The sequence below is a fragment of the Corylus avellana genome, chromosome 2 (assembly GCF_965113065.1).
Source record: "Corylus avellana chromosome 2, dhCorAvel1.hap1.2, whole genome shotgun sequence".
In the NCBI taxonomy this organism is placed as follows: Eukaryota; Viridiplantae; Streptophyta; class Magnoliopsida; order Fagales; family Betulaceae; genus Corylus; species Corylus avellana.
Genome location: NC_142491.1, coordinates 30941559 through 30964485, shown reverse-complemented (window position 1 = coordinate 30964485; position 22927 = coordinate 30941559). Strand labels below are relative to the sequence as shown.

The 22927-nt window shown below is 36.5% G+C and overlaps 2 protein-coding genes across 2 annotated transcripts; one reads left to right on the top strand and one right to left on the bottom strand.

Annotated features, from left to right (window-relative positions):
* Window positions 1–922: 922 nt before the first annotated feature.
* LOC132188824 (RNA-binding CRS1 / YhbY (CRM) domain protein) lies at window positions 923–10066 on the bottom strand. The gene is made up of 4 exons (XM_059603385.2): window positions 9964–10066; window positions 9363–9696; window positions 7786–8187; window positions 923–1603 (listed from the first exon to the last, which is right to left on the bottom strand). Exons 1-4 carry the CDS (start codon window positions 10041–10043, stop codon window positions 1136–1138), a joined length of 1284 nt encoding a protein of 427 aa, XP_059459368.2. The 5' UTR covers window positions 10044–10066; the 3' UTR covers window positions 923–1135.
* Window positions 10067–10293: 227 nt separating this feature from the next.
* LOC132168218 (Far-red impaired responsive (FAR1) family protein) lies at window positions 10294–21957 on the top strand. Its single transcript, XM_059579340.2, has 3 exons — window positions 10294–10402; window positions 11549–12111; window positions 21336–21957. Coding segments are annotated over exons 1-3 (759 nt in total). The 5' UTR covers window positions 10294–10401; the 3' UTR covers window positions 21531–21957.
* Window positions 21958–22927: the final 970 nt, after the last annotated feature.

Here is a 22927-nt window from a genome sequence, read left to right as displayed (position 1 = left end):
TAAAAATAGTCCATTGCAAATTTGCAATTATCAATTGCACATTAAAACACTCCTCAATCTATGCCTTTTCAACACCTTAAAAATAACTAGAAAAAAAAAAAAGAACACCAAATGTTAACAACATAAAACGATCGGTAAGATCCTTGATGTACTTTTTTTATGATTTGTAATACTTACTAATCAAATTTTATAAAAAAAAAAGTTTATAAAGTTGAGAATATTTCACTTCTGAAAAGATTTAACATAACATCAACATAAGTGTTGTGATATTGTCCAACTATTGATTGCACGATAGAGAAAAAGTACTTTGGAGAATCTATGGTTCTCCGAAAATTGAAGTCTTGATGGTTGGATGGTTAGAGACGAAAACAAACAAAGTTTTAGGCAAATTCTTTTAGGGTGGTCAGGTTAGAGAGAATATTTGGTACTGTTACATTAAATAGAGTTTATAGAATAAAGTGGAGGGGTTTGATGCTCCAAGGAATCTTAGCTCATAAAAAGAAAAGGGTAGGGAGGGGACTAGGACAGACAAGCTAGTTAAGCCAACTTTTTTTGTGGGGATGTATAAGGTACAATCTTCTTACGAGATAAGGATATACGACAATTATTTGATCAAATTACTAGTAATTTAGACAAGTAATGTGAGATGTTCCAGATGAGACTCACCCATCCAAATAAATTTTAGGCCATTAAGCCACTTATTTGGACACGTGAGTCTCATATTCTCTCATATTACTTGTCCAAATTGCTAGCAATTCAAGCAAGTAATTGTTGTGAATTTCAATCCTTCTTAGGCCCTCCATTTGGAAAGTGTAAGGTGGTGGTGGAAGATGTGACTTGCAGGGTTTGTAATGAAGAAAAGAATCAAGTAATTCACTTGCCCATTCCCATGCAGATGCTATTTTGCTGAACAACTCCAATCTGAGTTGAAATGGTGAGATGGAAAAATCTCTTTCTATAACAGTATCTCTTAGCCATCTTTTCCTAAAACCCCACATAGATGTAAATGGAAAGAGACTTTACTCGGCATCTTTCCCAAAACTATCTAAACAAAATCATTTAGATGCTTATCAAACCAAGAGTGCCTCACAGCCTCAGCTTACTTAATAAGAGATAGAAGCATATGGAATCTAGATTATCTCTTTACATCTATAATATGTTCTTTTAAAAAATCTTTATAGTCAGAATCATACTTATTTTTAAACATTGATGTGTTGGACCTCCCTTCTATCATAGAAGATCTTTCTTCTCTTTCCTCACCATCAGAAATACATATGCTGTCATCTTCAGAATCTGATTCATTTATAGATAAGTCATCATCTTCAACATTATCTTCAGTTTCTGATAGCTCTGCAGAATCAGCTTCCAAATCTGAAAGACCTGTGTGAAAGCAACCACTGCTTGAATCAAGGCTTTTCTTTTCCAGTTTCCCTGATTCCTTGGAGTCTTTACTTGGACTGTCCAACATGGAAATGGGATTTCTATCATTTGGGTCACCATAAAGGGCCATGTGCCTGTAATAGAGTTCTAATTCCTTCTCAGCAATAGCAATGAAGTGCCTTACGGTTTCAAGTGATTGCTCATACTTGGATTTTTCCAATGCCTGAAAACCGGAGAAAACAGAATTAATCGGCTTTATCTAAGATCAACCATAAATTTTTACAGCTTAATAACAAAAGCACTTCACTAACACAAACAATTAACAAGAAAAAACTTGGGAGTATAAAAGATAAAACTAAACCATCAACAAGAAGTGAGATAGAGCCTAATAAATAGCCAGTGAAGGGAAAATCAAGTCAACCAGAAGTTACAAGCTTAATACTAACCTACATCCCCAATTCACAAGTTCTTCCAATATATGGGGTGTCTTTAGAGATAATATTAAGAGTAAATCTATTTAGTAGACTGTCATACAAGTTAATGATGTGGCAATGAAAAATTAGCCATTGAATCAGCACTTGTAAAAAATAAAACAGAACTGATTTTCACCATTGCATAATCCCAGTTGTATGGTAGTTGTATAGCTGACGACTCAGCATAGGGTGAAGAGATTCGATTTAATATTTACTATAGCTTCAAATCTAGGTCTATACTGGACCTCATCTTACAGCAGGAATTGATTGGTGGCCACCACCTGATTTACTGATCCTGAACGTTCTAATGCAAGGGAACCATTAGATCAATCATTTTGCAATGGATAATGAAATCGCATGATAGTGAACAGATCACTCAAATGGCTTTCTCTGAAGGCCCCAGAATCAGCCAGCCCATCTTAATTAGACTTTTGGCAGATTTCTTATCCTTGTATATACAGATCTCTAGCATGATAATAGATTTTTGTGAGGGTCATATTACCTTATCATGAATACTGACTTCCAGTTTAGAGAGCTCATTTTGCATGTTAGTGTTCACCAACTCCACTAAGCTATCGAGCTGCAAGATTGAAAAATGGGGTATTGGGCTGTTCCACCAACTTCAGCATCAAACATCTATTGCTCGTAAGAGCTGAAATTCCATACATGCAGATGAAGATCTAAACATGCGCATTTAGCATTAGAGGGTTGGTCACACAACTCCATGGTTAGGAAGATTCCATGTTTATCAGGATGGTGGAAGGTAAAACACTAACCAAAAGGCTCACCAACCTTGGTTCACACCAGGGACAATCAAGAAAGTTTGCCTCAAGGGGACCAAAACTGTACAACTAATTTTGTCACTTAGGTTGTTTAAATATATGTAAACACTTCTTTTTCTTTTCTTTTTTGGGAAAGAGGGGTGGAGGAAGAGCTTCCAACATGCATGCCTTAAGGCAGCAATGACATCAATGCCTTTTCACACACCATGTGAACGTCATCCAAAAACACGCCTTAGATGCTCCCAGAGAATGAATAAGATACCACAATGTTTTGATAAACATTCATAGCGCAGATTTTTAGCCTCTTGCCATACTTGGAAAACCATCCATTATAAATCATCTCCCCAGGTCATGGTTTCACACGCTAAGCATCAAAAACTGTTGTGGGAACTAGAAACAGAGAAGACAACTGACTTAAGGATAGACTATATATTTTGGAGGCATAAGAGGCACTTTAAGCAAGAGTATAGACATCTAAAGAGTAAATAATGTATAAGAACAAGGGAATCCGAGTAAAGTTAACCTCTTAATTCATGCCCAAAATTAGCTACAAATCAAATTAGCTACAAATCAGAGGCATCTTATTGTCTACCACATCCATTTGAACAAACAGCCTAGTTTGAACAGTTTGACAAATCCAAGCTCTAGAAACCTCTTTAAAAAGCTGATCCTAGAAGCAATGCCTTGAAAGGCAGCTTATATACAAGTTGCAAACCATGACAAACTGATACCAAGAAAGTACTGACAGACTGATAAAAAGAAAGTACTGACTTTATTACCAGCAGAGAGGTGTGAAGGTTACAGTGAATATACTGTTTTAAGTGACTTCACTGCTGCACACTCAATAATGTGCCATCTGAATTGTACAGCATTCCAAGGAATGCCTATGAAGTTAAAACTGCTTTGACCCCAACCTTCAGAGAAAACCATCCTATTGTAACTACACTTTGCTGGTCTTCCTAGCATCTTCCTGAAATGTTTTCCTTAATTTGCAAGTATACTATCCCTGGAAAGCTAATCCATAGTGGAGCTTGAACTTAACTGGAGAAATTCCATGAGCATTCTAGAGAACTCTTTCTTTTTTAATAAGTAAATGAAATTTATTAATATTAAATCACTAGTTGTTCCAAAAGCTTAAGCTCATAAGAAGAGGTAAATTTAATCACTTAATCAATACTTTAACACTCCCTCTCACGTGTGGACTCAAACTTTCTTTTAATATGTGAGGCCCAACACATGGAATATTTAATTGAAAATAGGAGGTAAATTGATGGAGTCAAGTTTCGATCCCAGGACCTTTGACTCTGATATCATGTTAAATCACCAGTTGTCCCAAAAACTTAAGCTCATAAGAAGAGGTAAATTTAATCACTTAATTAATACTTTAACAATTAAAAAGCGCAAAAGGTGCAACTCAAGTATATAAGAAGTAAACAAATGAAACACTTATCTAGCAGAAGCAAAAATATTAAGAAAAACATGAAAGCTAGAAATATTTTAGTCAAAGGCAGTTGTCCAGTGATAAAAAGTCTTAAAAGATAAAATCCTTTAGATCTGCTACTGTCTATTCACGGTCTTCGAAACTCCGATAATTTGTCTCCCTCCAAAGACACCACATACGGCAAGATGGAACCATACCAAAAAACCCTTTGTAGCAAAGCAAAAAGATTTACCACTCGATGAGGCATAACCTATGCCAACCCTACAAGGCTGAAGATGGAATTCCACAGGGCATTAGCCATCTCACAATGTAGTAAAAGGTGCTCAACTCACTCCCCACTCTTCTTACACAAGTAGTGCCAATCAACCACAATGATATGCTGTTTTCTAAGATTATCCATGGTTAGAATCTTCCCTAAGATAGTTGGACCAAGCAAAGAAAACAACTCTCAAGAGAGCCTTATTCTGCCAAATACTTCTCCCAGGGAAAGGAGTGCTCTCGTGGAGAACAAGGATATTGTAGTATGATTTAACATAAAATAATAAAGCCCTCTCTTGGAAGGTACCCAACAAAAGTTGTCTTCGCCACCCCGTCTCAATCAGAAGGAGTACAACAAATTGAAGAACAAAGTAAAGAATTCTAGCTCCTAGTCGTGAGCTGCTCTAAGAAAGCAAATATTCCATTGATGAGAGTCACTTGAAAACTCCAAAAGATATGCCATCGAAGTATCTTTAAAACGTGCCAAACTAAACAAGTCAGGAAAAGTTGCCTTGAGGGCATGATCCCCACATGACATGTCATACTAGAATCTCATCCTAAAGCCATCATCATGTTCAAATATAGTATGACTAAAAACCTCTCCCCAACCCTTTTTGATATTCTTCCATAGCCCCACCTCATCCACCCCATGAACCTCATTAGAACACCATCCACCCCACGCGCTTCCATATTCAAAGATTGGAGAACACACTTTAGGTTAGCTAACCAAATGAAATTTGAACTCATCACCAATACCATCCTGCAAAAAGTTTCATTGCAACTTTTGTACGCACTTGGCAACATTAACCAAGAGGGGAAAAAGAGACGTTAAGTAAGTAGGCTAGTTAGATAAAGTACTTTTGATCAAGGTCACACTCCCACCCTTTGACAAATATATCATCTTCCATGCTTCCAAAAGATGCTCTATCTTCTCAATAATTTCATCCCATATAGATTTGACCTTAAACGAAGCTCCCAACGAAAGGCCTAGATATTTCATAGGTAGAGAAGAGACCCTATAACCCAAAATGCTAGCCAAATCTTCCACATTGTTGACATTGACAACGGGGACCAACCCTGATTTAACCAGATTAATCGTCAACCCTGAAACTGCTTCAAAGCATAGGAACAAACAATGCAAGAGAAGTATACAAGGAGGAGAAAATCTCACGAACATCAAAAGCATACAAGAGAAGTAACCACCCTATTGGGTTCAAAAATCTAAAAGGTTAACAAGATCTACAAGATTAGAGCAAGAGAAATTAGGAACAAAAGTTACAACCCAATCTAAAAGGGTACTTGAAGCACATTAGACTCGCGGTCCTCGAAAAGAAGCCGATTTTTTTTGTCCAAATGCTCCACATGCCACATTAGTCAAGTAGGGATGGCTTTCCATATGGCCTCTTTGGATAATCCCCTCCCTTGCATCTTCCAACAATAAAGTAGCTCCACTACATTGTTAGGCATTACCCATGAGACTCCAAATAATGTGAGAAGCAAATGCCATATCTCGCTAGTAAACCTGCAATGGATGAGGAGGTGGTTACGGTCTCTTCGCTCTTCTTGCAAAGACAACACCAATTAACGAGGGCAAGATCCCACTTCCTATGTTCTCCATCCAAGTGAAGAAAGCAATATGAGGAGGAGCCTTCACCTGCCAAACACTATTCCAAGGAAAAAGGGAAGACTCACTAGGCCGTAATATATTATAATAGCTCTTTACTTTAAACTTATGATTACGAGCTGGAGACCACAACATTTTAATTGTTTCTCTTGGAAGGGTTTTCGAAGAATACAAAAGATCGAGCAATGCAACAAGGGGATCAAGCTCCCAATCTTGGACCACCCTAAAAAAATTTAGGCTCCAATGGACATAAGTGCCGGAATAGTCCATATAATATGACACTAAAGAGTCTTTGTCTCGAGCTATAGAATAGAGTTATGGGAAAAGGGACTTGAAAGTCGCTTCTCTGCACCACACATCCTGCCAAAAGGTGGGAAATGTTGAGGACACAACCATTCCTGGATCCCATTGAAAAGCCTGATAATAAATCCCCATTCACCATAGCATAAATCATTCCCACTTAAAAGGGAGACAAAAGGACCCCTATCTTAAACCATGGGAACTACTAAATAACCCATCATAGTGCTGTTCATCAAAACAGAACAGCACACCGAAGAGAGACAATGCGCTATCCAATTACATCATTTCAACCAAAATCACATCTCCTAAACATATACAACAAAAAATCCCAATTTACCTGATCACAAGCCTTTTCAATATCTAACTTACATAGCACACCTGGATTACAAGATCTAATCCTGCTATCAAGGCATTCATTGGCAAAGAGAATAGAATCTAGAATTTTCCTATCCCTGATGAAAGCATTCTAAGGGTTGGAGATTATCTTCTCCACTACCATTTTCAACCTGTTAGCTAGGACTTTTAAAACAATTTTGTTCACTCCACCCACTAAGCTAATAAGTTGAACCTCTAATATCAATGGTCCTAGGTTTCTTTTGAATAAGAGTAATAAGGGTGGCATTGAAGTTTTTTCTAAACAAACCTCTAGGTCTTTGGAGGAGCTTAAGTCTTTTTTTTTTCTTCTCCCTGTTCACTTGGACAGCTGCTTATTTAGCTCTGTTAGTGATTAACTTTCTTGATTTTCTTGCTCTTTTTACTTCTTCTTCTTAAGCGTTCTCTTGTATACGTTCTGTGGTACTAGGGTTGCATCCCTCTGCGCTTTTTGGTATATACAACATTACTTATCAAAAAAAGCCTGAAGATTTATTTAAACCTCACTGTGCTTAGAAAATAGTTGTGTCAGGGGAAAATGAATGCACAATTTAAATTTTAAATAGAAGTAAAAATATTAAAGGATCACTCGGTAATAATATCTAAAGTCAATAACAAAACATTACAGAGCAACCAACTAGATTTCTGCCAAGGTTGCATAGGCAACAAAACTCATTGCTTAAGAATTTAAAGCATTTTGAGAACCACTGAAGGGCCTTACGAAAGTCATAATAAAACTAAATGTCATTCTATTATTAGATTCCACATGATTAATAAGTCAATGCACATGTGTGGTTCAAGTAATGTAGACAAAATAGCTATCATACACCCATGGCAGTAGGAGAGAGTGTACTTTTGTACATAAAAGAAAGGTTCCCAAAGGCAATGAGACAACAAAAAGGATGTGAACAGTAAAGATATACAATTTAACAAAATACTAGTATATATCTGGATTGGAGTGGCAGAATGTGCCAGTAACCCCAAATTGCTTGTAATAATAGCTGCATGACAAGTATCGTTTGATATAGCTACAGTGGAGTTTCCTGGTCACATGGATTGGAACTCAAAGGAAGACCGCTAAAAGTGTGCTACACCATATACTTGAGAAAATAAAGAAATCAAACATCCAAGAAGATTGGAAGTTGGAAAACACACCTTTTTCTTGGATAACGTATCTATAGGTGACATAACTTTTGGCTGCAAATAGTCCTTTCCTCGATAAAATATTATGGTGTCATCTCCCATAATCTGAATGGGGATCCCACCACTCAATCTAGCAATTTCATGTGCATACTCATGTATTTGCCCAGGTTTACAAGGCTTGCAAATGACCTTAACAGTTTCATGTTTCTTCCAATGCATATGCATATTAAGAATAACACCTCCAAATACTCCTCTTCTGCCAATTGGTACATAATTAGACCTCTTCTGACCCATTTTTTTAATATAAAACCGCTCCTCACCAGTCAGGTCATGGGGTTTTACCACAGGACCCTGAGCTTTAGGAACTTCATACCGCTTCAGTCTTTCAATCAGCAAAGCTTCCTTAATCTTGGCCTGAAGTGAAAATAATCAACCAAAGCTAACATTAATATCAATGGGAAGAATAAGGCTTTAGCAACATAAAAGAAAATCGAGAATCAAGTCATATCATAAGAACTCATTTCCTTCTTTATTTTTTTCTACAAGTAATCAAGATATCATTAAAAGCTTAGGGCGCCATGTACATAGGAAGATCTTCTTTATCTTTCATTCCTAGTTATTGTTTCTCGCAATTTCTAAACAACTGTTTTTTTTTTCTTAATCTTCAATCTCTTGCATTCACAATGAAAAGAGAAAGCATTACCTCTTCTCCTGGAATTTGCCATTTGAAAAAAGATGGTATTATTATCATTTCCTTGAACTAATTGACCTAGTTCCCCATCAATTTCCCCTACTCTTCCTTTGTATTCTCCATTACAAGAAATAAAAAATATTAAGAACGAAGATAGTACAGATACGGGGAAGAGGATAATCTTCCACGGAAAAACCAAGAAAGAGTGGAAAGAAAGAATACAAAGACAGAAGACTTAGCATAAGCATCTAAATCCTAATACAGGATAGATTTCTCCCAAAAAAATCCATGGATGAAGTTCCTTTCTAGGCTAAGAAATCAACCTTTCTATGAACCATACCAAAAATCCATGCAAACAAACCATCTTTAGATACACACTTGACTTTAGAACTTGAGTTTAAGACTGCACAAATGCACATCCAAACCAACAAACAAATTAAAAAGGATACAGGCGAAATGGTTAAAACTAGGGTGTCCAAGAAGCACATCTTGGATGTCTTGCTGGACAGAAGAGGACACACTAGACTATTCCCAATCAAAAAGACTATTTTTCTTGGCCGCTAATATCCTAAATCTGCACACTTTTATACCACTCTCCTTCAAAACTTGCCAGAGAAAAAGTTTTTCTATATTTCTTCCTAGAAGCTAGGATTATCACTTTTCCCCGAAGTCATATGGTAAGGATATAACCCAAAAGCATGAACTAGTAAGAAATAAAATCAGGAAAAGAAAGGAAGAACTTGCAGAGAAATTCAAAATTGAAAACTGAATTATGTTGACACTGCAAGCATATGATTCAGGCTTCAATATAAACAACCGAGACACCATAAATTGAGCAAAATTATTATTATAAAAAGAAAAAAAAGCAAAAACATTATATCAATGATTACACTATTACCTTTTCAAGCTTGTACTTAATTCTCTCCTCAGCATTGGCAAACCTCATCTTCTTCTTCCTCGTGACGCCTAGACAACGCGGGTCCCTCTTATTGGCCGCATTTCTCTTCTGCTTTTCCCTCATCCTCTTCATCTTCAGCCTCTTCTTGGTCAGCCATTTATGCTTCGGAGGAGGATCCTCCTCATGCGTTTCAAACCTGGGATTTCCTTGTGATATCACAAGGTTCACCGAACCATGGCTCAAGTTCCTGAAAACCCACGAAGGACTTGCCTGGTTGAGTGGAAGAAAGTGCCTGGTTACACTACAAATTGATTTTTGGGCTTCCAAAGTTGTCCTGGAAATGACACAAATCAGCAGGAAAGACAGACTGAACCCGCAAAGCCTAAAGCAGAATAGTGAAAACCATAATGTGTAGTAAGGGGCAAAGGGGACTATGATTCCTCCATCTCCCACCTTAATTTCCCCACAACTATTAAAGGGTTCGAATTTAATGGCGGTTGGAAGAAGAAGAAGACGAAGAAGAAGAAGGAACATAAAAACAAAAACAAAAAAATACCTTGAAAATTGCCCAGGAAGCAAAACAGATAGATAGAGAGAGTACCTGACGAGAAACGAGTTGGGAGATGAGATTCTGAGCAGGGAAGCAGCTCTACGGAGGTTTGGAAACAAGGCCTTCGCCATGCCACCGCACGTACACGCGCAGAGAAAAAAACTTTATACAATGAAACCGGTTCAGCTTGTCGTGGACCGGGCGGGTTACAAGTCCCAGCAATAATCCCACGAGCCCAGGTCCACTCAACGGGACACGCGGCGGAGAAACACTAGTTTTGACTAGAGAGATTGACTTTTAAATTTGTAGGAAAGCCAGTAGTTTTTCGGCACGTCACCAACTCTTGAGGACCCCATATTTACAACCTGAACCTCTCCTCTCTTTCCCTCTCTCTCTCTCTCACTCTCTGGGTGCCGAAGCGTAACTCTCTCTGTCTCTCTCTCTTTGAGTGTCTGTCTTCTCGTCGAACCAGGATCGTTGAGAATTTTCAGTAAGTTTTATGTTTTTATAATTTATTTTCGTGATTTAATATTTTATTCTTTTAATTAGACAATGTTTTGGTTGAGATTTAGGGTTTTTTGTTCTATTTTTTTGGCGGTTAATAAATGGTTGCTTTATTCAGAGCAAATTGGACCAATTTGTTATCATTTTTTAATCGTAGATTGTGAATGAATTCTCTGTTTGGTTGCCAACAAAAATAAAGAAACGGAAAGCAAGCTGAAAATTGAACTTTCTGAATTTCTGGGGATGAAAATTTCATATTTAAATTTTTTCCCCACCTTGTTTTTTGGGTAACTATAGGTATAGCATTAAGTTTTGATCAGGTTTTTGGTATTTTGGATTGTAGACTTTAGTTGGGTCTCGAGAAAAATTGAATTTAGGCTCTGTTTGGTGGTTCAGGATATGTTGGAAAAGGAAAGTTGAAAGAAATTTTGAATTTGGTAATTTAGTGATTAATTTGATTTTTATTTTTTTTGTCAATCGAGCATCATATCAAACAAAGAATTAAGTTTAAGGAATTTATCTGGTAAAAATTATCAGACAGTGGTAGGAATTTGAAGCACAAATTTGCATCTCTCATTTTTTGAATGTTGTACCTGAAAGGGAAAAAACTGAAAGATAATTATACTCAAATAAATTGTGACAATTAATTGACTGTCTTCGTTTATGTTAAATAAGTTCTGAAGCCTGCCTTTCATTTTAGTTTATAAACCCTCTGTGCTATAAGGCATATCATGTAGCAAACTAAAAAAGGAAAGGACAAAAAGAAATTCTTAATTATGATCTTTTGGTTTCTTAGACACCACAGGAAAAGAAAATGCGAATGAATTTCTAACCCTTGTTATGCAAGGTTTTGTTTCACAAGATATAAATCTGAAAGAGAAACCTGGTTGGTTCTGTACATTTACTGGGCCCTGTTCAGATGAGTAGGGCAATGTTTCTTTTTCTTTTCCTTTTTTTTCTTTTTCTTTTTTCTTGAAAGCATGAATGGGTGAAAATGCATGCATGAAGCCATACTTGTTTACAGGTTATTTCCTCATTCTTCCTGGCTACCTGAGAGGGAGCCAGATTCTGTCTTGGTTTGTGAAATATCACATGGATGCAGAAAAATCATAAAAAAAATTTCTTACTGCAGTGGAGTTTGGTGTTGATGACGATATTAATGGTGAGATGGTTGGAAATTCTGCTGTGGTGGAGGATCGTAGGGTTGGTGATGAAAATGGAACTGGTGGAAGTTCTGTTGAAGGGGCATTCCCACAGGATCGGGATGAGAAAATGAATCAAGATTCTTCTGGATCGGATTTAGTTCCTACTGCAATTCCTTCAGTATCAATGGTTGCATCAGATGAGCCCTATCTGGGTCAGGAGTTCGAATCTGAAGCAGCTGCACATGCATTTTATAATGCATATGCCACACGTGTAGGATTTGTCATCCGTGTAAGCAAACTTTCTCGATCGAGGCGTGACGGATCTGCTATTGGTCGGGCACTTGTTTGTAACAAGGAGGGGTATAGAATGCCTGACAAGCGTGAAAAAATTGTGAGGCAAAGGGCAGAGACAAGGGTCGGTTGCAGGGCAATGATTTTGGTGAGGAAAGTAAGTTCTGGTAAATGGGTTGTTACAAAAATTGTAAAGGAGCATTCTCATCCATTGACACCTGGAAAAGGTCGAAGGGATTGCATTTATGATCAATATCCGGTCAGTCCTCGTTCTTTCTTAATTTAGAATTGGTATTCGTTATGTTCTGATTTCTATTATTTAGTCATACGTTTGATATGTAGAGAGACCAACTTTTGTCATAAGTGTCATCAGTTATTTCAAGATAAATATAATGATTTTGATAACATAGATGGAAAATTTGGGGAATCCCAAGTCATGTGACTGGATTTTCTTGAGATGTCTTGGTCTTATATGTTGAGCCAAGTTTGGGTAGTGGAATGAATAATTTTGTACTTATGAAAAAAAAAAAAAAAAAGGGTGGCGTACTTTAAGTTATAAACTCTTCTGCCTTTTTCCTTCAAACAAATGATGGCAAAATTTAAAACGTAAAAATTCAAACTTAGCCCAAGAAGTTTAAGTTATAACTTAAACTTAAAAATTCAAACATAAAAATTCAAACTTATAACTTAAACTTATACTTTAAGTTATAAGTTTTTTTTTTTTTTTTTTTTTTAACATTACTTTTTAAAGATGTTAGGCATTATAGTATCAAAGGCCTTTAAAATAATTTAGTTTAGGAATTTACACCAAGCTACAATGCCCTGAAACAAGGGATGGAATCGGGATGTTTATCTAGGGGGACCTAATATAATTCTAAAATAAAATCCCCTTGGCCCCCCTGAAGGTCTGTACCAGAGAATCCAATCACCTTCGCTGCCAGGGACAGACCTTTGTTGTGGGGGGGAGGGAGGGGCAGGGCCCTAGGTTGTTCCTACCTGAAACCATGTTTAACTCTGTTTCTTGAATAACATGCTTCAAATTGCATCCATTTAGTTTTGATCTCTGTTATTTATGTTTTCTGTGAGTATCTGGTTGGTTTACTGGAGGACTCATCTTATATCAGCATATAAATGTTTTTTTTTATTTTTTGTTTTTTTTTTTATTTTTTATTTTATTTAAAAAAAAAAAGTGGTTTAGATCAAGACTTGGGTGCATTATCTATTCCAAAGTGTTTTCTCTCTCACAGAAGATTTAGCAAAGTCTGGGTAGGGTGGATTAGAAAGATATCTTACATTATCGGTATGCTGCCTAGAATCTTAATTCAAAGAGATTTCCTGTGGGGAGGAATGGGAGATGAACAAAAATTGCATCTTATTAATTGGAACCATATATGCCGTCCCCTACGGGCCGGCGGTCTTGGCATTCGGAATGTACATAAGTTTAATCAAGCTCTCTTGGGGAAATGGTTATGGAGATATGCGACAGAGAGTGAGGCTCTTTGGTACAAGATAATTAAAGCCAAGTATGAAGACCAGGATGGTGGGTGGTGTTCGAAGGCGGTGTCGGGTTCTTATGGTGTGGGTTTGTGGAAGCCTATTAGAAGAGGTTGGGATACTTTTGCAAAAGGCGTGAGGTTTGAGGTGGGGATGGGATCGAAAGTTCGCTTCTGGCATGATATTTGGTGTGACGATCAACCGTTGAAGCTTTCTTTCCCTTCCTTGTTTAGTATTGCGAGGTACAAAGAAGCGTGGGTGAAGGATAATTTTAGTTGGAGGAATAGGATGGTTGAGTGGAATATCATTTTTGTGCGTTCCGCCCAGGATTGGGAATTGAATATGGTCTCATCTTTCTTTGAATTGCTATACTCTTGTAAGGTTTCTTATGGTAATGTGGAGCGTATTCGATGGTCCTCGTCTAAAAAGGGTACGTTTGAGGTGAAGTCGTTCTATAAGGCCTTGTCCATTCCAGATTGTGAGGTGTTTCCATGGAAGAGTATTTGGCGCTCTAAAGTGCCTTCGCGAGTGACATTTTTTGGGTGGACTGCGGCTCTCGGCAAAATTCTGACACATGACAATTTGCGAAAGAAGAGTATTGTGGTAGTGGAATGGTGTTGTATGTTTAAGAAGAATAGGGAGTCCGTAGATCATTTGTTGATTCATTGTGAAGTGGCTACTCGGTTATGGAACTATGTTTTTTCTTTGTTCGGTATTGAGTGGGTCATGCCGCAAAATTTTTTTGACTTGCTTTCTTGCTGGAATCAAGTGGGGGGTAGGGATATCTCTAAAGTCATTTGGAGGATGGTTCCTTTGTGCATCACATGGTGTATTTGGCGGGAAAGGAATGCCCGAACATTTGAGGATAAGGAGTGTTTGATGGATGGGATGAGGAAGAATATGATCTTTATGCTACTCTTGTGGGCGTTGGCTCATCATTGTAGTGTTGTCCCGACTATAGATGAGTTCTTGAATATGTGTTCTCTGTATATTCCGTAGGGGTTTCTATTGTATATATTTTCACATTAGGGTTGCGCCCCTTTACGCTTTTTCAATAATATTCACATTAATTTTTTTTTAAGTAAAAAGATGTATTAAATAGCGCAGAGGGATGCAACCCTAGGACACAGGGAGCATACAAGAGGGCGACTAAGAGGAAGAAAAAGAAGAAGAGAACATAAAAAGAAAGTCATGGAAGCTAATCACTAGGGGCGCTAGCCAACCAGCAGTCCAAGTTAAAAGAGTGTACAAGAAAAAGTGGACAAGGTTCTCTATGTTCCTAGATGAGTTCTCGAAACATCCATTCACATTAATTATCAAAAAAAAAAAAAAAAAAAAAATTATCAAAAAAAAAAAGGAAAAAAAAAAAGGCTATTATTTCAGCCCATATTTCCTTATGATTCTAAAATATGATTGTTCTTACTCCATGCACTGCTTTGATTGTCGTTGTTATGGCTATTCTAGGAAGGAATTTGTTTAGCATGACATGAAGAAATACATCTAATTGAGCAAAGACAAAGGAAGAAATACATCTGAACTAGGAAATCTTTTCAGAGGAAGAAACTGGAATTTTAACAAATTTGAAGTATATAAATATTCAAAAGAACCATTGATGAAAGGCAGGGGAATTCCAATTGTGATCCTCTCAGTTATCATTTATTATCCAAAAAAAAAAAAAAAAATTGATCCTCTCAATTATCATTGCCTCTCTTGGTTAAGAACTCCATCTTTGCCTTCCCTTGTAGAAACAGTAGATAGAAGCAACCATTCCAGAAGGAAGATTAGCAATTTTAACATGATAGATTATGGCTTCAAGAACTCATGCACTGGACCTATTACTTGAGTCTAGTGCTAGGGCTTGAACTACGCATGTTTCCACTAGGTGCAAGTAGGACTCTCTTGCACTGGCTAATATTGGAGAGCACATACCGCTATTATTTCTTTTGCAATCAATCAGTTCCTAATTTCAAATGTCGTGACAACATGGTGGTTGTCTTATGGTTTTCAAGGATCTCCTAGTTATCTATTGGTGTGTAAGTTGAAAGCTTTGAAGTTGGATTTTAAAGAAAGGGAATGAGGTGTTTGGTAATGTAGGGAGGAAAAAGAAAGATCTTATGGATGGTATCCGGGAGTTGGATTCTATGGCACTTTAACTGAGGTTGATAGGTTAAGGAATTCAATGAAATTGGAGACATTCATCCTTCTTGAGGAAGTGAGTTAGAGGTAGAAGTCAAGGGCCTTGTGGTTGAGAGAGGGGATAAAAACACTAAATTTTTCCATTGGGTGGCTAATTCCCATAGAAGAAATAACTCGGTGGATGGATATAGATGAGAGATTGGTTGGAAGGGTTTGAGGAGAATGAGGCGTGGGAGGTGGTAAGGGATTTGAATGGTGAAAAGGCTTTGCGTTCTGATGGTTTCTCTATGGTGCTTTTCCAAAAGTGCTGGAAGGTTTTAAAAGAGGACATTTTTGCAGTTTTTGAGGAGTTTCATAGTCAACAAAAGTTTGAGAAGAGTTTTAATGCAACTTTTGTATCCCTTATCCCAAAAAAAGGCCGGTGTTGTAGACATTAGGTTAGTGGGTGGAGTATGTAAAATTATCTCCAAGGTTTTGGCAAACATGCTAAAATTGGTTATGGGAAAGGTTATTTACAATTCTCAGAATGCTTTCATCAAAGGTAGACAAATTCTGGATTCAGTTCTAGTGGCTAATGAATATTTGGATAATCGGATTAGATGTGGGAGTCCTGGAGTGTTGTGTAAATTGGACTTGAAGAAGTCTTATTATCATGTTCATTGGGAGTTCTTGATATATTTATTGAAGAAATGTGGATTTGGGGAGAAATTGAGGGATTGGATAGCGCATTATATTTCTACGATGCGGTTTTCCATTCTTATAAATGGTTCTCCATTTGGTCTCTTTACTGGGCAACTTTTGGAACAAAGGGGAGCATTATATTTCTACAGTCCGGTTTTCCATTCTTGTTAATGGTTCTCCGTTTGGGTTCTTTAGTAGTTCTCATGGATGACAGGGGGATCTATTATCGCCATTATTGTTTGTGGTTGTTAAGGAGGCGCAAAGTAGGATGATGACTGCTACAATGCATAAGGGACTTTTGTTTGGGTTTTCGGTGGAGTCGAGGAATAATGAAGAGTTGTTAATGTCCCATTTATTGTTTGTAGATGAGACTTTGATATTTTGTGAGGCAAACTTTGAACAACTCCAACTTTTGTTTGGCCTGTCTTCTTGGCTGTAGAGTTTCTTCTTGATGAACTACTTGGGTTTGCCATTGGGTGCTTATTACAAGGCTACATCTATTTGGAACAGCATAATTGAAAAAATGGACCATCGGTTGGTTGAAAAAGGCTTTATTTATCTAAGGGAGGTAGATTGACTTTGATAAAAAGCACACTTTCCAATTTGCCTACTTACTATTTATCTCTTTTCCCTATTCCAGTGGGAGTAATTAATAGGCTTGAAAGGCTTTGGACAGACTTTTTTCGTAATGAGTTTAAGGTCCATTTAGTAAACTGGTCAAGAATTTGTACTCCGTTCGAATTAGGTGGTTTAAGGTTAGAAACCTGATTTAGTTTAATCGAGCCCTACTGAGTAATTGGGTATGGCATTATGTTACGAAAAGGAAGGCTTCGTGGAGATTGGTGATAGAAAATTATGATAGTCTAAGGAGAGGATGGTGTTCTACGGAGGTAACATGATCATTTGGGGTGAGAGTGGAAATATATAAGAAGGGAGTGAGAAACTTTCCAAAGTTTGTTAGATATGTGGTGAGTGGTGGGTCAAAGGTCAGTTTTTAGCGTGGTGTGTGGTGTAGAAAACAACCATTGAAGATAACTTATCCAAATTTAGTATTGCACATTGTAAGGACTCGTGAATGGTGGATCATATGCAGTTTTAGAAAGCATTCAATGGAATATAATTTTTACCAAACACGTATCGGATTGGGCGGTGGATTTAGTCTCCTCTATCTTTGAGGTATTGTATTCTCTCAAAGTAAGGCGGAGAGGTGGATACAGATTGGCTCCTTTATGTTTAATGTGATGCATGTGGAGAGACCTTTGAAGAAAGAGAGACTTCGGAAGTAGAGCTGAAAAATAATATTCAACTCCCTTTTCACTTGGATAGCCGCACGTGATAGTTTGCTTTTCTCCATTTTTTCTGATTTTTTGAACTGTTCTTCTTTTTCTCCTAATTAGGGAGATATCTCTTGTAGACTTTCTATGTACTAAGGTTGGGCCCCTTTGCACTTGTTTAATGATATTAAATTATTTATCAAAAAAGAAATTTCCTGATAACTAACCTAAATAGAAACCTGAAAATTTATTACATTGTCTACTAGGAGTTTGAGAACTGCATTCTTTTCTATTAGAAGGGAAATACCCCTTGTCGCCATTGTGTTTTGTTGTTTCTGCCCCACTAGTTGAAAATCGATGGGCCAACTTCAATTGGTACAGATGGCGCTTAGCTAAGTTGAGTTGAGATGATTTGAGTTGTTTTTGCTATTAGCATGTGTTGAGTTGGTAGTTGGATTGTTTTTGAAAAGATTATGGGATGTGATATTCACCAAGATCATAGGTGCTGATCGATAGTTGGTGTGTTACTTAATGTTGGGGGAATAATTGGATGAAACTTAGTGTGAAGATTTTGTAAGATTCACTAGATGAGAGATGCAGGAAAGGTGGCGATTCCGTGCTAGCATTGCAATAAGACAGCCTATGGTCCATGTTGGCAATTTCTATGGGAATTACTTTTCCAGTTGTGGTGGTTCAAGTGAGAGGATGTGGAAATTGGTTCATTAAATGATCAGGAGAAACGAAAATCGATAATTAGGTTTTCCAAAGATAGATGATTGAGGCACTCACATGTTATGCTCGCCTTATTTTTCTAATTTGCTCTTGTTGGAAGACAAATAATGATCACTGCACTGATAGTCTGGAAATTTATTGGAGAAGAATAAAATAATCTCTCATTAACAGGACATTTTTTCTACAAGGTTGGAATGACTGTGTTCAGACTTGAAGAATGATTGGGTTAAGTCAATTTCATCTTGGTGGAGGCATTCCTTATGATGATAAGAACTTCCTGACAGTGAAACATGTTAATTACCATTGAATTGCATTTGGATTGATGAAAATTATCCTTTTGATTTTGTATAGCATCAGTAAGACAATTTTAGAAGATGGGAGTAGGCCTTCATTCATTCATGTCTTGAATTCCTACAATGTATGATGTGTTTAATTTATTTTTTTATTATTCTTTTATTCTTATACTTTACATTTTTTAAGGTTTTGGTTGATATTGCTTTCAAGTTAATAGCACAATTAGAAATCTTTTGATAGTATAAGAGGCCCGAGACCAGGAGATCCTTTGCTGCTTTTTGCTCATTCTGGTGATGGAAATTCTTTGTTGAATGTTAGTTATAGCAGTGGAGGGTGGATTTATTTCAGGCTTTAAAGTCGGGGGGAGAGTGCCTAGGAGGAGTTCAAGATCTCCTGCTTATCGTTTGCTAATGACACTATCCTATTTTGTGCTGCTGATATTGAGCAGCTTAAGTATATTAGACGTATTCTCTTGTGCTTTGAGATTGTGTCTGGTTAGAAAGTTAATATGAGGAAGAGTGAGTTTGTTTCAGTTCGAGGTTGTTGAGGTTGTCAGGGTTGAGGATTTGGCTGTAGTTTTTTTTTTTTTGGGGGGGGGGGGGGGGGAGGGCTGTATTATATGGCTGAAAGTGGGTTCCCTGCTTTGTCTTACTTGGGAATGCCTTTGGGTTCCACTTTTAAGGTGCATGTGGTATAGAATTCTGTTAATGACCAATTAGTGAAAAGATATGCTGCTTTTTTTTTTTTTTTTTTTTTTTTTTTTATGTGCGTTGTGCTTTTGATCCATTTGGTCTTATTTTAAGTTTTGTTATGTTTTTGGGATTTTATTTATGGGTTTTCTTAGTTATTTAGTTTAGGCTTAGTAGTCAAAGCCTATAGTCTATAGAGTTCAAGGTTTTGTTTGTTAATGTGTTTTGAGAGATTTTTTTTGTTTTTTGTTTGGAAAGATGTTCTGATGTGACATTAAAGTGAAAACTGTTTTTTGTGTTTTTAGGAGTAATGCTTGATATTATATTTTTATCCTACAATTGTCCAACAATGTTAATGTGGCACTCTAAATCAATCATTTAATCCTTTTTTAATTTAACAAAGATTAATCCAAAGGTTAGTTGGGAGTGTCATGTCAGCCTAGTTGGATAGAATTATAGTATCTATTATTTCTCTTTTAAGAGAGTTTTGTGTTTGAGTTGTTAATGTTCTTGTTTTGAGAAGAAAAAACAAAAGAGAGAATACAAGAATTTTAATAGACGGAGCCCGTGTCTTTTCAGGAGTCCAAGTTTTATTAGGTTTAGTTTCTAAGACTTATTAGAATCAAATTTAGTTTTCTGTAAATATTGATGCGATTTTTTCAATTAAAGAGATGATAAGTTTTATGAGAATTTTGCAATAATTATACTCTTAAAGTTTGAGTAATGCAAAACTCCACCCTAGTTGTAATGCTTAGGAAATGTTCACTCTGTTATAGTAATCACAGAACTGTTCAGGGTACTAGTAATGATAGTACAATATCAGGGTACTGTTCATTGTGCTATAAAAATGTTTCTGCTGCTTTCTTATGTTTATAGAAAGCAGCAAGAACGTTTTTATAATATTGCTCATGGCACCCTGATACCATATCAGTATGATAAGACCCTGTCAATAATACCATTATTACTGTGTCAATGTGATTACTTTTCTGGATTTTGTGATCGTTTGTGAGCCTTTTTAGGATGAGTGATTTAGGGTTGTGTTTTAATGATTTTAAGGCTTGAAAGCAAACAAAATTCCTATAAATAAAAAAAGAAGAAGAAAATCTAGACATTACACTGAACTTTCCTCAGCATCACACCCAGAGTTTTCTTAATATCATACCTCGGAGAAGGAATGCACGAACTTTTGAGGATAAGGAGTGTTCGGTGGATGGGGTGAGGAAGAATATGATCTCTATGCTATACTTGTGGGCGTTGGCTCACCACCGTATTGATATCCCGACTATAGAAGAGTTCTTGAATATGTGCTCTTTGTATATTCCGTAAGGGTTTTCTATATATTTGCACTAGGGTTGCGTCCCTCTGCGTTTTTTCAATAATATTCACATTAATTATCAAAAAAAAAGGGTGTATCATAGGGAGGTCGGATTTTTTGTTATTTACTTTAAAGGATCTTTATATGGTTATTGGTTGAACTTACAAGTACAGCAGAGTGGGATTTGCATTGGAAACCTTAGTATTAATGCATAGGGCAGTACAAGCCTTGGGGATTCATTTCAAAGTCCAATTATATTCAATAAATTTTTCTTTGAATTTCTGAATTGTCATCTGTGGCACTCATGTTAGTATCCTGTTTGTGCTTATAGGCTTTAAGGTTTTATAAATCAGAATTTTCCAGGATAACATGTTTAATGGAGATTGAATAAAAGGTTGTGTGGCATCTTAAGGTAGTTATTGCAGTTACTGAGAAGACTTATAAGGGGACAAGAATAAAATCAAATGTTCTTCTTTATTACAGTTTTCTTATATAAACATGTTAAATCAATGCGTTATTATGGACATTTTTCATGTTGATGATAACATGCATTACTGATTAGTTATCTTACAGCAATTTGTGATATTTGTTGGTATTTCAACTTTTGAAGACACAAATCCATGCCTTAGATGGAGTTGTTGCCCCAATTGGAGATCATGCATTAAAAAGTTAAAAGTCACATACCAAAAAAAAAACCACTTGCTGAATCATTAATACATAATACTCGTTTTGAATGAAATGAACACTATGGATTGTATGGATGCTATTTTTCCTTGTCCTGTCCAAGCACGTCTTCATCGTCTTTCTCCTTGAAGTCGCCAGATTTTAGTTTATCATAACTAACCTTTGTTGTATTTTGCTTTGACAGAATGAACATGATAAGATTCGGGAACTATCCCAGCAACTGGCCATAGAGAAAAAGCGAGCTGCAACCTATAAAAGGCATCTGGAAATGATATTCGACCACATTGAGGAGCACAATGAGAGCCTATCAAAGAAGATCCAATACATAGTAGACAGTGTAAAGGAGATAGAGATGAAAGAACAGAAACCCCAAAGATAGTTGAAGCAAAATTAAGAATTTCTTTTCGTTTTGAAGGAAACAAACATGGAGTAATAGTTGTGGAGGTTGCTGCTGGATGAAGCACGTGTCGTCTTGATTTTAATGTTTGCTTCAAGAATTATGTGCTTCCTTCCAGTTTTTAGGTATCTAATTAGCTTGTAGCTTGGAATGTTTGGCTCAAAGGCATTCATTGGATAAATTGTATAAATATGATCTTTGCTCGGAACAAATAATTGGAAGGAGAATTTAGGGGAGTCTGTGTACAGGGCGTTGTGAAGGTGTAGCTAACAATACAATTGACTCATTGGGGGCATCAGGGTGTCCTTACCAAGTTGACTTGTTCCATTGTGTTTCATCTAGAATTTGATATGTTGTGTATAGAATTCAAATGATTGTAATATCTTAGTTTTTATTTCCGTTGGTTTTCCTTCTTTGGGTCTTTTGGGGAGGAGAGTTTTTCTTTTTATTTATTTATTTATTTTTGTATATTTATTTATAGAATGAAAATTTGAATAAAGCGTCAATGATTGCAGCGGCGGTTTTGTTTGTTTGCTTTTTTAATGCTAGCATTGTTCATTCCCATTTTTTTTTTTTTTTTTTAACATGTCCACATAAGAGGGGGAGGGGGGATTTCATTTTTTAACGTGTGAAACACAACAAAATTAGTGAATTTCTTGGCAATCATGTGCTCCTCCAAACTTTATATAGTTGACCTAACTGAAGCAAAGGCCTATGCACATGGAAGGATGCAGAATTTAAGAGAGGTTTGGATATTGATAATATTAGGGGGTAAGCTTCACTTTAGACCCTTTAATTACTATGTGATTTGACAAGCCCCTTCAAACTTTAAAACCTCTTAATTTGAACGCTTCAACTTTCAATTGCAGTTAATTTGAACATTTCGTCAGATTTTAAACGTTAAAAGTGAGATGATGTTTATATCCTTAACTTTTTTATAAAATTTCAAATTTAATCTCAATTCCAAATTATAATTTTTTTTTTTTTAAAAAAAAAAAAACCAAAATTTGGGGTATTTTGGTCTTTTTAGTTACTATCATTAGAAGTTAAAGACTAGAACTAACAGAGGGTTCAAATTGATTGCAATTAAAAGTTGAGGGGTTCAAATTGAGAGGTTTTGAAGTTTGGAGAGACTTGTTAAATCGCGTAATAATTTAGCGATCTAAAGTGAAGTTACCCCTAATATTATATTAGAGGGCGATGTTTTGGAGATATTACATGCGCTGTGAAGGGAATGACAATCTTGAATCAATATGGACAATTGATTGATTATGCGAAGACAATGCTTAAAGTATCTAATCGTGATATGTGTGGCAAATTAAAAGGGAAGCAAATATGTCAGCTCATTATCTAGCGAATGTGGTAACCTAGCAATTATT